Here is a 17,875-nt window from a genome sequence, read left to right on the forward strand (position 1 = left end):
TTGAGTAGTCAATATAAGCACAGGTTATGCTTATTCATAATATAGTAAACTGTTATAGAATAGGCAACTTATCATTGTATGTATTTGTATTTTCAGTTTCACACCATTCATGTGATAAAGTTACACTCTCAATATCACTTTGTGGTTCCGGGAGTTATTGCATGAAGGTGTTTAACTTGCCGGATAATTGAATGTGGGTTCAACGAGGCCAGTACAGTAACAATTCATTTAAAAATGTATGATCTTTTATTGACAAATTAAATTTATGTAGGGCTGCCCCCGACTACAGATTTTTGTAGTCGACTAGCAGTAATTCACTTAGGCCATTAGTCGACTATTTGCAAGTTTATGATGTTATAATTTAAAGATTTTAATATAAATTGGAGAATGGGGGCATCAAACGATGGTTTTAGCTTCATGGATATGAAAGATGTTTTATGTAAAATTGCAAACACTGTTCTATTACAGAACCATAATAATGAGCCTTTAACTCTTTCCCCGCCATTGACGAGTAATCTCGTCATTTAAAAATCAACCGTTCCCTGCCAAAAACGAGTTATTATGGCAATCAGTGTTTGTACTGTTGTACAGCAGGTGGCGCTGTTACACACCTTTGGAAAAGTACAGAATCTCTGAACCTAGAATGTATATATTTAATCTTTTTTTAATCACTGAGTGCGTTTACATGCACAGTCTTACTCCGATTATGCTTAATAAGCTGGTAACGTGTAAGTAATGTAAACGAAATAATTTCCCGCTGCATTTTAAATGACTAAACAGACTATCGACGATGACGTCACTTCAATGTAAAAGCGGTTTTCCGCGTAGCTGGTTTATTACTATGCATGTAAACACGTGAAAACAGGTTTCTTTTTAAAGTGATTTTTGATAGATATCCGTTTATTTTGTGCACGTAAACACTCTCACTGTTCTGAGTCTAATCTGGGCGGAGTCTTTGACAAAAAAATTTAATATCTCAGCTGTTTAATCAAAGTGATGCATTTTTGAAACCTGCCCACATCTAAGGGGTGATAAAAAAAGAACAAATGAAGATAGAAGAATACGGTTTCTTTTGTTCTTTCATTTGACATATTGTTTGTCCATATATTCATTACAGAAAATGTACTGTGAGCAATCAAAGTTTAGTGAAAACGCTGGCGCTGGCTGGCAACTTTTTCTAAAAAGACTGGCAGGGAAAGAGTTAAAAACATAAATTAAACACTCAAGCGCAAGCATAATGCAATCTGCTGTGACACCGCCAAAAGTTATGATTATATGTCTTAATATAATATTTCGCTATACAACTAGCAAAAACTGAAAAAAGATGGAATAAATATCCATTTTAGGCAAATAAATCAAAACAGCAAACTGAAATTAGTGCAAAAATAAAAAGGCCTTAGAACACATAGCGAAATCTTAGCTAACCTGTTTTCTCTGGATAAGACAGCAAAAATAGCCAATAACGTAAAAACAAGTATTTTCTTTAAAAACAAAACGACTATAAAATAAATTGTAAACAAACTCATAAATAAAAATACAGCAAACTGAACAACTTAAAAGAAAAAATATCAGTGGAAATAAATCAAGCCGGCGACCTTAACTCACCTCACTTTTTCCTTCGATTTCTGGCCGCACCGGTTTCATTGTGTGAAGGACACAGAGCTCAGTTTTCCCAACAATGCGGACAAACTCACGTTCCTGCGACATTCCAAAACACTAAATGGTCAGTTAACACCAAATAATAAAATGTATTATGTAAAGAATCGCTACATTTAGCATTTTGGAATGTTGCAAGAACCCGGGTTTGTCCGCAATGTGGAAAACTGAGCTCCGTGTCTCGCACACAATGAAGCAGATGCGGCTGCCTTTAGGAAGAAGTGCACTGATGGCGGGGACATGGAAGGTATAGACCACAAGTGCTTAGCAGATCTGGCAAACGTATGATTGCATTCCTAATTTTTTAGCCACCACGTTACTCTTCCACTCTTGGACAAATAAACATTTAAATATGTTTATAACCGCATGCCTTTACCCAAGCTAATGGTAATGTTAGAGCGAACAGCTATGTTAAGTGACTAACATGGTGTGTACACGTTTCAAATGACAAGCTGTGACAATCAAATAATTAAAATTTGCTCAAATAAGTGTCTTCTATTTGAATAACGAATAGTCAAATATAAGGGGGCAGCCCTAATTTTATGCAACTTTACGTCAATCTTTTAAAGGTCCCATGTCTAATTTTTTGGAGGATCTACTGACAGAAATGCAAAATAATATAAATAACTGTCTTCAGAGGTGTATAAAGACCTTACATAATGAAGTGTTATGTTTTATTACCTTAGAATGAGCTATTTCTAGCTACATTCACTGCGGGTCCCCCTGCATGGAATTCACCATGTTATTTCAACAGTAGCGCTACACGGACAAAACTGCTCTATGCCGCAAAATTTCATAAACAGCAACTTTGAACAACTGAGAAGATTTACCAGGGAATGTGTGTACTTCCATGCATGATGCATGTTACTTTCTGACAGACAATGATGTCATGATATTCAAATGACATGCATTTGATGGAAGCTAATAATCATTAAATTTTTAGCCAGCAGGTATTTAGTGAAGTGATTTATGCCCATGAGTGTGTTGCGTCAATGTTTTTAATTTTACTATTCCAACCGACAACCAGTCTTTGTTTTTGATGGATGTTTCAATTTTGGGTAATTATAACTTGCTGAAGATGTTCAAAATGCTGTTTGTGTACAGCAGTTCATAATACTTAGCTTATGGAATTAAATTTATCTCATGCCTTAAATAAATTTATTACTGAGATTGACATGTTTGGCTCGTCAAAAATGTAACATTTAGCTATTTGCAATATTTTAAATAAAAAAAGCAGTGGTCGTGATGCAAAAAGTCATTTTTATTTGTCTCTTATAACAAAAATATTTAATTTAAACTCATAAAAATGTGTATCCTGTTGTAAGTAATACTGAAAAAAACCCTTTTTCCATTATTTCCCCTTAGCAGATTTTGACTTGTACATAAAAAACAACAGCCAATGCCTTGCTGGGCAATGTGAAAGCACGTGAATGGCATTAAGAGAAACAGACAGCATTGTCTTACAGGAGCTATCAATGATCAACATGCAGCCATGGGTTGTTTTAGGAATAGGCTGGGATGGATCATTTCTATCTGAGATTTAACTGCAGCCTCAAAGTCTCTATGTAAATGAAGCCAATACAAGGCAAAGAAAAAGACCAAAGTTGATTTCAAAGCTCAGTTGCAGAAAATCAGTGTAAAACGGTAATCATTTAAAATTACGTTCACTGATAAAAGGAAAGGAAAACAACAAAGGAAATCAAGGAGATCTTTGAAACATAACAGATTGGCCCTATTCTAGAGTGCTTTACCTCGTCAATGAATGTGATGGTGCCATTGACATGGACTATGCCTATCTGTTCACTTTGGAGAGAGGGATGACTACGCACACGCAGGCCTGCGCTGTCCTTGGCCACAAATTTGCGCACCTGAGAGAAGCAGAAGGGGGGAGAAACAGACAGACAGTGAGACAGGTGAGAAGATGGCAAAAAGCTTGGGGTCAGAGAGCAGGGATACACTACAGAGAGACATGGAGAACCCACAGTCAGAGTGATCAGCTAAAAAGTATTCCTTCCAATCAGCTTGGAGACATTCAGAGACCAAGAACAAGAAAGTTGTGTGATTTGGCGCAGTTGTGTTGCTTGTTTCCCAGTTCAATTCAGTCAAAAGGTAAATAGAGAATTGACTTGAGGCCAAATTACGTTTTAAGGCTTTGCCTTAAAACGCACTTCTCTGCCATTTACAGAACATTGAAGCCCATAGAGAAATAAATAACACTTTTTAAAATTATGTAGGTTATAGTTATCTTAATATCCACTTTATACCTCCTTTCATTAAAGGTACTCTGACATCTCTCACATCTATCACATGTTTGTCTGAACGTTCTCTCACACCAACATTAGCTCAACCAACCGTGTTGTTTAGAATTAACCAATGGCACAAATTTCAAAAGACTCCATATCTTAATATCAGTATTCTGCATGGTGTGTAGGCCTCATACAGCCTGACATGAAACATGTTGAGAATTAGTATACAGTCCAAGCCCAGCATTAAGTCAGCATACAACATAAATAAGAAATTAATTGGTGCACTTTTATCTTTGTTAACTAGGAAATTCACCTTGTTCGGTTGAGGTTCAGCTTTAGGTTTAACCATCTGTGTGCCAGGTGGGATCATTCCTTTAGGTGGGTCTTTCACCTCCACCTCCAGACCAGCATCTGTGTGAATGCATTTACATTCACATGTATGCAATTGGCAGAAGCATTTATCCAAAGCAAATTGGAATTTATTCAAAGCATATAATTTTATCAGTATGTGTTCCCTGGGATTCTAACCCACAATCCTTGCCCTGCTACACCAATTAAGCAACAGGAACACATTTAGAGGGAACAAATACCTAAATGTGAGCAAAAGTAATAGTAATACTTCCCTAACCAGACATCAAATTCTTAAAATCTACAATACTATACGTAATATTTTCTATCAAACATCTAAAATACATAACTTTTTATAACCCAAGAATGTTTACCAATTTCAATGCCATCTATGGTCACATGAATGGTGTAAAGTCCAACAGCACCAGGGGTCCAGTTAGCGCTGTAAGTGCCATCTGTGTTGGCCCGGATGAGCATGTTCTCACTAGGCCTGAGTAAAGAACAGACAAACTGAGAACGGTGCTTTGACATTATAATCCTGAATGAAATATATGGCAGTTGGAAAAACCATTGTAAATCCAAGAAGTCTCTGCACCTCTTTGGTGTGGGTGAAGCAAAGCGAAGTTCCTCAAAAGAGTAATTTTCATATGCCTGGATGAAAAGATAGTAAATGATGTGAAACACGTGTTACATTCAGAATTCAGTAAGACAGAAGATGATAAAAAGCCAACCTTCATCATGGTGATGGCGACATAGCGAGCTTCTTTTATAATCATGGGTTCATAAGTCGCCTCTAGTTTGGGTGCCGGATGGCCACCGAAGGTCAGATCAGTGCCTGACGCAGAGTTAGAGGAGCTGCCTGGCAAACGCTGTAGTTTCTTTATGTTCTCCTGCTGGATGGACTTCTTCTGAGAGACTGGAACAGCCTTCAGTTCAACCTACAACACAGAACAGGGATGCCTGGATAAAGCCGATGTTCAGCATGTTTGATATTATCATTCAGTAAGTGAACTTTAGTGGTCTTGCCAGTGAACTCCTTCTCAGCTTGAACTGACATTGCCCATCAAATATCTGGGGTCTCATTTATAAAACTTTGTGTAGATGATCTTTCAGGGCTTGACATGGAGTAAAAATATTACTTGTCCGAAGATAAAAAATATATATTTCATTTGAAGTGTTAATTTAATTGTTTCGGATCCTGATTGGTCAAGTTTGCTTATAGGCATTTTATCTAGTGTCTGCTGCGGCCACATAAATTTGTTAACACTCCCCATGATTGCTATAGAACAAAGGCAAGCAGTAATTATTGTTAGTGTCAGGGGGGCTGTACCTTTAACTTTTTTTGCACATAGCACTGGTGCTACAGAGGATTAAAGTTTTTGTAGCACAGGCCAAACAGTTGTAGCACAAGTATAAAACGTTTGTTGTGATAATTAAAAACTATACAAGTGCAGTTCATCCCATGAATTGGCAGATAACTGACAAATGACATTAATGTTACATACAGATGGATAAATTAGGGTCATATAATTTTTAGTTTACCTATCTTTTTTTTCTGTGCATTTCATTTTTATATAAATTTCGGTTTTCCCGTGACAAGAAACGAGAAAGGAGAAAAGGTGACGGACAGACAAAAAACAATATGCAGACACTGCCAGACTGTGGTGAAGTACAATTCGGGGAATACGACTAATATGAAGAGCCATTTGTTACATCATCACCCCGAAAAGTTTCATGAAGATACGAGGAGCAAAAAAAAATAGCAGTGAATGAGGTGAGTGAAGCAGTGAATGAGGTGAGTGTGTGAGTGAAGCAGTGAATGAGGTGAGTGAAGCAGTGAATGAGGTGAGTACCTGACTGGTTGTGAGTTGTTAAAAGTTGACAAACAACTCAAACTTTTTTCATGTTAATTTTTTCATGTTTCATGTTCTAAAAATTTTTATGTTATTAAGTTTTATGTTATGTTAGTTCCGGTTTTCTTACTGACTTTACTGTTCTTTGCACTTTAAAATCACCTAATCTAAAAATAATAAATGTGATCTTTGGTCAGTCATTGTTTAATAAACACTTACTACAATTTACTACAAGGGTACTTACAGTTTTCTTTAGTAAATACTACAGTATTTTTTCATCTGAGTGTTAACGTTAACGGGACTTTTATTTTGACGGGTAGTCGGGAAGACGCTTGAGTTTTAGTGTGTGTGCTTGATGATAGCTTCACTCAAACGGTAAAATGCTCAAAAAATAAACTCTCAGAGCAACTCTGGAGATGAAGTTCATGTGTTTATATCCTCATACAGTGCAGACGCAGACAAATCCTTGACCATCACTGTGTAGTATGTTAATCTGTGCACCTCATTCACTCAGACACGCAGAACAGCCAGATGACATATTTAAACTAGATAGGTACATTTTCTGGGCAATCACTAGGGTGATGACACTTTAAGCCACGAATGAATCTAACCAACCCCCATGTCTCTAAGATGTTCTGATGCATAGATATAGGTCTGGCTCAGTGGTTGCTACAATAATCTGTTTGGTTGCTATGGGTGTGGCTTAGCATCTGCCAATTGATAATACTCTAAGCCACGAGTGAAACAAACAACCCCTCATGTCTCTACGATGTTCTGATGCAGAGATACAGGTCTTGCTAAATGGTTGCCAAGTCAACATGTTTTGTTGCTATAGGCATGGCTTTGTAGCTTAATGAACTTCCTTGGATACTGATTGGTTGCCTGAGTCAAATGAGCCCACCCCCTTGTCTCTAAGACACTGAAAGAATATCCATCTGGACCTTTTATAATGGAAGTCTATGGGATCGGTTGCTGTAAATGGTTGCTATGGGCGTGGCTTCATAGCTTCTTGTGATTGATTGGTTGCCTGAGTAAAATGAGCCCACCCCCTTGTCTTTACGTCATTGTACTGGAAAGATATCCACCTAGTTCTTTTAAAATGGAAGTCTATGGGATGGGTTGCTAGGTTGATCGGTTGCTGTAAATGGTTGCTATGGGCGTGGCTTCGTAGCTTCATGATGATGCTGTGACACTGATTGGTTGCCTGAGTTCAATGAGCCCACCCCCTTGTCTCTACCACACTGTGCTTCAAAGATATTTCACATGGGCCTTTTAAAATGCCTTATAAGGGCATATTTCCCGCCCCATTATAAGTCTAAGGGGAATTCGGGTGGCTTTTTCGCCCCCAGTGGTACAACTTACACCCCATTGTGAGGTATGTTCTTACAGAGCCTGCCAGCCTCTTCAAATGTGGTAACCCGCATGTTTCTATGAAATCCTCACTCGGAGCCACGACTCATCAAAGTTCGACGCAATGTTAAGTCAATGGGATTTTTCGGGTGGTTTTTCACCCCCCTATCGAACACCCTCCGCCCGATCACTTATAAAAGTCATAGCACACCATTCCTCAATAGGCCGCTCGATTGAACCCTCATCCCTGGGTCTACGGAAAACCATGTGGGAGAAGTTACGCGCCGGAAAAAAAGTATGCACAATAGTAATAGTGATGCGTTGCATTCTGCAAAAGCACCACTAATAAGTATGCAAGATAACAATAGTAGAGATGCACCGATTGCAATTTTCTTTGCCGATTCCGATTTTATTACAAGTGAAACCTGCCGATTCCGATTTTCTATCCACAAACTATAATTGACAGTATACTACATATAAAACCATATTAACTTTTCTTCAATACACATTTTTTTATTTTCATTGAATAAATGATTGAACATTACAAGTTCCCCAAATTACCCTAAATGCAGTTCTCCAAGCTGCAGAAATTACAGAATCTTCTCTTTCCCAAACAACTCTTAAATTGAATAACTCTGTGACTGAAAAGAAGTACAAATAATAAAATATAACTAAACATGTCACTTAATTTACCTTTTTCATTTTTGTACTCATCTCACAAAAGTCTAAGATAAAATACTTCAACTTTATTCTCGTCTGTTTCCGTTTATGAAACTAACATTGCTTTATTTCATTTTTTCTGAAATATAAAATAAATTGTCTTTATCTTGTGTCTGTAGTATTAAAAGAAGTGGGTTGATTTTTGCTGCAACTTCAATAAAAAAGTTAAAAATCTTATGAGTGAATTCTACTCTAAAGATGTATATATATTTGCAGTTTTTTGTGTTAGTAAAGAACTCAATCAGATATATATCACATATATTGGTTGATTTATTCATTTTTTTATATTTTGGATTTTTAAAAACAAGTCATGTTGAATGTCATTTTACCTAGGTGAAATTACCACAGTTTTAACGTATGACAAGGAATCAGGTTGAATGGAATTTACGTTTTGTAAATACGTTTATGTACATACGTTTATGTTTTACACAGAGTGAACGACTTCAACATGAGTTTAGCATGTGTCAGAGTTTAGCATGTGTCAGAGTTTAGCATGATGCTAATAGCATCACTGTTAGCATACATACCCCATGTAGACGAAGCAGCGAGAGATGAACTACAGTGCACCTTTTTGTCTGTACAGTACATGATGCGTGTGCACGCGCGTGCAGTCAGCGGATATGAGAGATGCGCGTCAGTCAGCAGAGACTCGCGGTCCGGTGGACCCACATGCGAGTATAAACGAGCCGTTAAATACAGGCTGTGCGCACGCACGTTTACATGTTTACTTGCGGCTTTGAGTGTACTGACGGCTGTGACGTTCTTGCCTGCATCACGGGCAACAGAAGATCGGCTTGGAATCGGTGAGACGTGAGACTGACCGGCCGGTCGCCGGTCGGGCCGATCATACGGAAAACCGTCCGATTCCGGTCTCTGGCCAGTCAATCGGTGCACCTCTAGTGATCGTTTGCTTCGCAAGCACCACTAATAATATGCTCGCAGGATAGTAATAGTGATTGCTTTGCATTCTGCAAAAGCACGACTAATTGTTATTTGCTCGCAAGATAGGAATATTGATGCTTTGCTTCGCAAGCACTACTAATAATAAGCTTGCAAGATAGTAATAGTGATGCTTCCATTCTGCAAGCACCACTAATAAGGATGCAGAATAACAATAGTGATGCTTTGCTTAACAAGCACCACTAATAATAATAAGCTCGCAAGATACTAATAGTGATGCTTTGCATTCTGCAAGCACCACTAATAACAGGATTCCGTGTCCGCACCTAGTTATATGGACTCAATGCGGTGCGCCATTGATTATTGTCACACACACACAAGCACAACCACAACAAGCACGCAGCTCTCTCTAATGCACCTATTCTTATTATTCTTAGCAAAGACCGATTTTTCCCTAGCACTGTTATTAATTTTTTTTTTCAAGTTACTTGTCAGGTCGGGCAAGAAAAATTCTCTCTCACTTGCCCATACAAAACATTCACTTGTCCCGGACAAGCATTAATGTCGAGCCCTGTCTTTAGAGTGTGCCACCGAACAAAAGTTTTCAGATTTATAAAACTATGCGTATGCCAGAACCTGCACATAATTCGCTTTATAAATGCCAGTCATGGGAAGACTGCGTATGTGTATCTTCACCCCATCTTCTCCCCTGATATAACCATACATGGAGCTTACAATGCCTAGTTTAACTATGCATAATGTCATCAGCATATCATTTCCATCTGCATATTTCCATTTCCATTCACATGACGATACGAGACATGTGGAAAGATAAGAGCCAATGGACTGCTCCACCACTGGATCCCACAGTGTTCACAATAATATCAAAGTGCGGCAATATCAAAGTATGACCCATGACCGTGTAAGCAGCAAAACAGCACATGGATTCCGATATTTTAAGATCGGTTTCAGGCCTCAATCATATGTGGAAATAAACCTGATATGAATCGGATACATGCAGTTGCTTCTGCCATGTAAGCAGACAGATCGGATATTCACCCGTCATGTGAGTTGTACATCATTAACTACTTGCAAACAGAGTGATGATCCCGGAAAATTGCTATACAATTGCTAGGAAACAAGAGTTAAGCGAGTGTGTCAATTATTCGAAAAAAAAAAAGATTGGTATTTAGCTGCATGTACGTCCTAATCATCAAACTGAAACTCAAGATTCAAAATTCACCACAATATCAAAAAATCGCTTAATAAACTTGATCGCGCAACCTTTTAAAGAATCATCTGTTCCACGCAGCGAAGTTCGAGTTACTCTGCAGACACCCGCTTTACTTTTAACAGGCTTCTTTAATCAAAAACATTATTAAGTCGTTTTTGAGCTCACATTTTTTTATAGGTCATATAAATGAAAAAATGCCCTGCTGTAATATCCTTTGCCTTTTATATTGCAGTTGCAAAAATACCAACTCATTTTTACTTTGTTAAAGGGGTCATATTGCGCGAATACATGTTTTTCTGTGTCTTTGGTGTGTTATAGACACACTCTGTCAGTTTAAATCTAGACTAAAGACGCATCTTTTTAATCTTGCATACACTACTCTTCCATAATATAAATCTTCAGAGGGTTTAGGCTGCATTAGTTAGATCAACCGGAACCAAAAACACAACTGATGTACTTGTTGCATCAAAGAGTACAGAACAGTACTCTACTCTCAGCCAGTCTTGTCTCATTGTTCCAAGGTTACCACAGCGAGCAGGATGCAGTTCATGGCCTGACCTGATGGTAGAGCGGAGAATGGGAAGTGGGGACCTGACAAGAGCTGAGATGATAGAGCTGGATAAAGAAGGACGCGGTCTCTTGACATGTCTTCACCACAAAATTTCAAATGCTATTAGATTATTAATGATAATCTTAAACTATAATTTATTTTATTATAAGTTTATTTATTTTATTTAGCCTTGTTGTGCAAGTTCTCTGGAGCTTGTGCAGAGGCAGCAGCTTTTGCCAGAGGGGAACTGGAATCCCCTGGTTGGGCCTGGGTTCTCCTGAGGTTTTTTTTCTCGATTAGAGTTTTGGGTTCCTCGCCACCGTTTGCATACTGTTTTTGCACTATCTGCCTGACCGGGGGGGCTGCTTTAGAATCTTAAAGTTTTACTTAATTAATATTGCATATAGGAATTTATTATCTGTTATATTTGACCTGTGCTTCTCTCTCCTTTATCCTAAATGTGTGCTCTCACTGAGCGTGTGTGTGTGTGCGTACTTGTCTGTGTACGTACGTGTGTGTGTGTGTGTGTGTGTGTGTGTGTGTGTGCGTGCGCATCCGTGTGTGTGTGTGTTCTCTGTGTTGGTGCGTGTTGTGTGTGTGGAGTGTTTTGTGTGTGGGTGTGTCTGTCTTCTGTGTTTCAACCTTTTCTTGTTTTTGCAGGTACAACTTTGATTGTTTTGCTTGTAGTCAATGTGTCTCATGTGCAGCTGCTTTGTAACAATGAAAATTGTAAAAGCGCTATATAAATAAAGTTGAGTTGAGTTGAGTTATAAGTCGCCATGCATGTATTAGACACGTAAATTGCAAAATGAAAGTGTGGGAACAAAAGATGCATTCTATTAAAAGCGAATGCTCACCCAGACTGCCTGAAACACCTCGTGTACCACACCCCACAAATACGTCAGTTGGTGGTTGATTTGACTAAGACCGCCAAATGTATACCAAGTAAGGTGGGCGTACCTGTCGGTACAATTGCTTTGAACCAGTGTTAATTTTGACAGCAAATTTTGATTTAGTTTTAGTCATAGTCTTTTGACGAAAATGCAATTTAGTTTTATCACATTTTAGTCAACCCCATCATTTTAGTTTTAGTCTAGTTTTAGTCGACGAAATATGAAAAACATTTTAGTCGAATAAATATACATTATATTTAGTCTACTAAAATCTAAATGGTTTAAATCATTTACTTGGTGTAATTAAATGTTCCATACAAAGATTCAACTGTTTTGACATAATTTACTTCACCTTAGAATAAATTAAACCAGGTCATTACCTTTATTTTTCAGAAAAGTTCAGTAACTAGATATATGCATTGTTGGAACGCAGAGTATTAGACCATGAACGACATGTTCCAGTTCATTCAATCCCATTTGACTCAATGACTCGTTAAGTAGGGCGTGTTCATTCAGTTCATTCAACCAATGAAACGCTCTGACACGGCTCACACTCAAAGGCTATTGGCTCATGGCATGCCTCTTTGAAGAAAGAGCGCACTGTCTTTGCTTGATACAGCAATGAATGAGAATAGCTTTCAATAAGACATATTATATAAATTGTATTACATTTCTTTAGTCATGCAAACATGTTACATATTTGGTTGGAATGTACAGTTCGACTCACTTCATCACTTCTATAATCGGTAGAGGACAGCGCTGGTTTCTTTTGGCTGAATCTATGTTGCATTTCACGTTATGCAGCAGCTCGTGTTAAGTTAACATAGGCATATAAAAACCTTTGAGCTTGCCTTCGTAATGTGTTTCGGGGTGACTCGCCTGCAGTCGCGCTTCAAGTTTGCGGCGTTTTACCAGCGATCGTGAAGGAAAATAAGAAACTTTGTAAACCGCGTAGAGACACAGAATACATGTCTGTGCTTACACTTCTCCCAGAGACTTCTCTCTACCGTTTATATGAGATAAGCAGCACATGCGCGCAATCTGATGTCCGCCAGGTGGGACAAGAATATTTTCGTCTCATTTTTATTAGTTATCGTCTCCTTTTCGTCAGTGAAAACATGTCGTTAACGAATACTTTTCGTCATAGTTTTCGTTAACGAAATTAACACCGTTTAGAACCTAATGTTCCAAATATGGTAAGAGGCGTTACATTTCCGTCACACGCTTGCAGAATTCGACCAATCACTACGCACTGGTTAACTGGCCAATCATAGCACACCTCGCTTTTCAGAGCGATAAGCTTTGTTAAAAATCTGTGTTTCAGAGAGCAGGGTTCCCACTCTTTCATGAAGATCAGATTTAAGGACTTTCAAGGACTTTTAAAGCACCATTTATTTTATATCAAGCACCTATTCACACCCCAGCATATGTAGCGTTATGAAAGACCTTATACAGTACTGCACATTTCACTTAAATTTAACATTTACATTAAAAGTTTCAGAGTAATAAGGATTTTGAATGTGTAGGTTTCATAAATTTAGACTGTTTTGAGCAGTCGTCTTCAAAGAAATGTTATTAATCCAATGAAGTCAACGGAGTTCATTCTAATATATTCAAATACAATTTCTTAAATATTGATAAAAAATTCTTGCAATAAACTGTTTTTGCTGTAATTCTTGTAAAATATTTGAATTATAAAGTGAAAAAAATTAGAATTATATGAATTTGTCAATTTTTAATTTATAAAAAGTGGTTAAATGTAGTAATATTACAGTTAAACCTGTTAACATTAAGAATGTGCTCATTCGCTCAATAGAGACGTTACTCATTAATAAATAAACTCAAGTTAAAATGATTTTGTAAATCATTTTAATTGTAAATCCCATTTTCTCCATCTTTTACCTAAAAAAGAACAATTAAAGTAATAAAAATATGACTTCCTATTTGCTTTTAAACTGTAAATGCTTTTCACTAGCTATTTTCCTAAATTATGTCATGAACATTTTAAACCTTGTACATGTGCAAATCTGCAAAAAAGAGAACAATTAAAGTAATAAAAATAGAGCTTTCTATTTGCTTTTAAACTGTAAATGCTTTTCACTAAGCTGTTTTTCCAATTGTTCAAGTTCTACTTTTTTCTCCTTAGCTCCATGTCTCAGGGAGTTTGATTTTGCTATCAGTGTGACTTGTCCTGTACTTTTAGCCTTCAAAGCATATTTGTCAGCTGATTCAACAAGAGCCTGCATATCACTCTCCAGCCTTTTTATCTTTGATTGAAGCTACTCAATTTCTTCAAACAGTGTTTTTCTTTTTTGAGTCTTTGCTTGTGTTTCTTCTCTCTTTTTTTTCTCCTCCAAACTGGCTGTGTATCTCTGTCTTGCACACGATACAGATAGAAGTAGTTCCTTGTCAACTGCCACATTTTCAAATCCTCCTACAACCCGGAGATGATCTACAACAGGGGTCAACAACTAGCGGACTCCGGTCCGAATACGGACCGCGAGATGCGTCCCTCCGGACCTCAAAGCCTTTTGACATAATAAATAAATTGCCCGCAGCAGTCCGAGGTAAGGACACGGAAAATATATTATCCCAAAGCCCAGTAGGAGCGATCTACACGGGTCCTCCCTCACTCACTTGCCGCCCAACAACGAGCATATGAATATTCACTAAGAATACAGTGGATCTTAGGAAAACATAAAAAGCCCTTTACTGATGGGGAAATAGTAAAAGAGTGCATGGAAGCTGCGTGTGAAACACTTTTAGAAGGAAAATAAAGACATGAACTAAAAGAAAATATTAAACAAACCCCTCCTTTCAGCTGCAACAGCCACAAGAAGAGCTGAAATGTTATCAGAGGATGTTCAGTCACAACTTGATGCTGCTATTTGTTAATCTCAGTTCAACAACACTTTAGTTTTCTTTTAAAGTTGGTAATGTTGAAATTAATGTATGTTCAGTACAGGTTTAGAGATTAGGGCATTTTGCACATTTTCCTTCATTATATTGTTGTCAGAAATTGTTATGCAGTCGTATATATATGAAAAGACATGTTTATTTCTTTGGTCTGCCAAAAATCATCAATTCATGTTTTTAGGTATTTAATTGTCCGGACCTCGGCTGGTAAGGAGGGTTCGTTTACTGGACCTCAAGCAATTTTAGTTGAAGACTGCTGATCTACAATCATTCTCTGAGCTCTATATGTATCCTCTACAAGGTTCTCCACTTCAATCTTTTGGTTGACGGAGAACCCCCTCTCTACTGTCCCTTGTCCATGAGACAGCAGCAGGAGTTGAAGGCACATTTTCCAGAATTTCTGGAATTCCTTTTCTTTGTCTTTGTACATATAGCTATGCAGGAGAGTGTCTACTCGATTGCAAAGTGGGTTGAAGACAGCAAATGCAGAATGGTTTTTCTGCACAACATCATCAATGAATTGTGCATACTGCAGAATAATATCATCACAGTCCTGCTCATTGAACCTTCCCTGATCTACCAGATAGGCAAGGGTTCTTCTTAGCATGCCCTTCAACTGGTCTGTTTATTTTTCATCTGCCATCTTCACAGGATCCAAGAAGCCCATATTTTTCACCAAGATGTATTTCAGGGGAGACTTCTGTTGAAGTTTCTCAACCATTGCAACTAGACCATCTCTGCAGGACCGCCTGAAATCCATAAGGGTGCTTGCACCAACCTTTTGCTTTACACTCTTTTCCTTTAGGATTCTGTTGGTGACATACCGCAGGTCGACATTTGAATAGTCCAAATAATTTGTTGGCAATTTAATGTCAACATCCAGGAGATCTTTCACAGACTTGGTTTTCTGCATGACATCTGGTTTGATGAATCTACACATTAGATTCTTCAACATCTTGTGAAGATCTGCAGCTAGAAATGGGACCATTGGTTTATCTGTCTGGTACTTTGTCAGAAAAGGGGTGACAGTCTTACTCAGAGATAAAGCAAAATTGATCTGTGCTTCGAGCAGAGGATTCTTCAGTGCTTGACAGACTTCATCAAATGACTTGGTGTCAGGATTTGGTGTTATTTTCTCTCCAACAGCACTCACATATGTGGCCAAGTCTGGCAAGATCTTCAATGTTCCTAACCCAGGAGTGTTTCCTACCCATCTTGTTGAGCAGAATGATAGTGGAAGAAGACCCTCTTGTGCTTCAGTGACTTTAAAATAGTCCTCTTGATGGGCAGGGCAGTCATGTAGGAGCTGGTATATGGCACTTAGAAAGTGACTTTCATCACTTTTTTGATGAAAGTCCTTTCTGAAATGCCCCATTCACAATATGCAGACCACAACTCCCCAAATTCAAGAGGTTCAAACCATATTCATCTGCAAGGGACTGTTCGGCCTTCTTGTAAAAGGACCAATTAATAGATATTTGTAACATGTTTTTCTTTGGCAGTGCCCCAGTGCCTTTCTCGAAGGCCAATTTGAGATCATCTGCTCTGGCATGCCCCATTAACTTGGTATCAAAATATTGTGTCTGAACCTGATCACCATTCCAGAATCGAACATGAAAGTCACACTGTTTTGATTGTGTCATCCTGTTGATAGACTCATCGAAGAGCAACACTTAGTTCTCATCTCCAGATTTGAGTTTGTTGGTGAGCAGACCTCTGAAATGGGGAGCTAAACATTAAGTGCATATGTAGGCGCACTTTGTCTGGCCACATGAAAAGCTCTTCCCTTATCAGGGAACATCGCTGAGAAAAGCTGACCTGTAGAAATAAAATAAACTTTTATCTCACCTGAACAAATAAATGATTAATAAACTGTAAAAAAATAAATTAAAAAATGTAAAAAATAAAAAGCTATTTTGAAGAATGTTGGTAAGCAAAGACCATTGGTCCCCATTCACTTCTATTGTATGGACTCAAAACCAATGCAAGTCAATGGGGACTAATGGTTTTCTGTTACCAACATTCTTCAAAATATCTTCTTTTGTGTTCTGCAGAAGAAAGCAAGTCATACAGGTTTGAAATGAAAAGAGGAAATGATGACTGAATTTTCATTTTTGGGTGAACTATCCCTTTAAGAAATTAAACTTGTGTGTTTGTTCACTGTTTCACTGAAATATGCACTTTCCTGGCGTTGGACCTGTTAATTAGCACTGCTTCTCCAAAAGTTCATGCAGATCTGCGAATCAGCTCACGCTTCACGCTTAGTTTTTTTTCTTGCTACGCCCTCCCCACCCCCAATCATTAGCGCTGTTTCATGCTGTTTTTGGCAGCGCATATATGAACAATTTAGAAATAGCACCATTCTACTAAACCAAATTTATTTATGATTTTATTCAAGCACTTTTAAGGACCTATTTTTGTTTTCAAGTACTTTCTAGTCCTTGAATCTGCGTGTCTGAAATTCAAGTACTTTCAAGCGTGGGAACCCTGAGAGAGGTGGGGCAAAGAGGAGATACAAACATGCACGGTATGTGGAAAATACAGCGTTTTTTAACCTTAAATCGTGAATACACATTGCATTACATCTAAAACAAACAATAATATTTGTTTCAGCCGTGTCATACCACCCCTTTAAGAAAAAAAAAACACTGTAAAGTCTTCAGGTTTCCCAGTCATGCAATAGCTATTGCTTTCAGTTCCTAAAGACACATTGTGCCAGGTATGAAAATAATGACACCATGTTGCTTCTCTCGTATCAAGCAATCACTTCACAATAACACAGGTTTGGAATTACATAAAATAAGTAAAAAAACACATTTTTTATTTGTGGGTGAATTATTTTTTAAAATACATCCATATTTGCCATTTCTGATGTAAAATGAGGATTCTAAATATAGAGTAATAGATTGTTAGTTGGTAACAGTGATAACAGTAGTGTCTGATCTGATCGGAGGCATATTTTGGGGGTGAGGCCCGCTGTGATGCTGAGGCAGGACAAGGCGATGACTATGATCCCTGTGAGCTCATTTGTGGAGCATGCTCAGATGTGTCCCGAGCACAGGTCAGTGCAGTAATAGTTTCAAAGACATTTCCAAGTTGTCAATATTTCATTTAAAAAATTTTGATTTAAACATACATTAATTACATATACAGTGCATCCGTAAAGTATTCATAGCACTTCACTTTTCCCACATTTTATAATGTTACAG

General features: G+C 37.9%; 1 protein-coding gene across 9 annotated transcripts in view; it reads right to left on the bottom strand.

Annotated features, from left to right (window-relative positions):
- The window catches only part of mycbp2 (MYC binding protein 2), a 116,603-nt gene that overhangs the window by 44,734 nt on the left and 53,994 nt on the right, over positions 1-17,875 (bottom strand). For all 9 annotated transcript variants that reach the window (XM_057336967.1, XM_057336963.1, XM_057336961.1 and 6 more), the window contains 5 exons: positions 4,982-5,188; positions 4,846-4,901; positions 4,625-4,740; positions 4,216-4,313; positions 3,408-3,524 (listed from right to left, as the gene is read on the bottom strand). In XM_057336967.1, the coding sequence (XP_057192950.1) occupies positions 3,408-3,524; positions 4,216-4,313; positions 4,625-4,740; positions 4,846-4,901; positions 4,982-5,188 (594 nt within the window). The remainder of the gene's footprint in view (positions 1-3,407; positions 3,525-4,215; positions 4,314-4,624; positions 4,741-4,845; positions 4,902-4,981; positions 5,189-17,875) is intronic.

The sequence above is a fragment of the Triplophysa rosa genome, linkage group LG6 (genome assembly GCF_024868665.1).
Source record: "Triplophysa rosa linkage group LG6, Trosa_1v2, whole genome shotgun sequence".
Lineage (NCBI taxonomy): Eukaryota > Metazoa > Chordata > Actinopteri > Cypriniformes > Nemacheilidae > Triplophysa > Triplophysa rosa.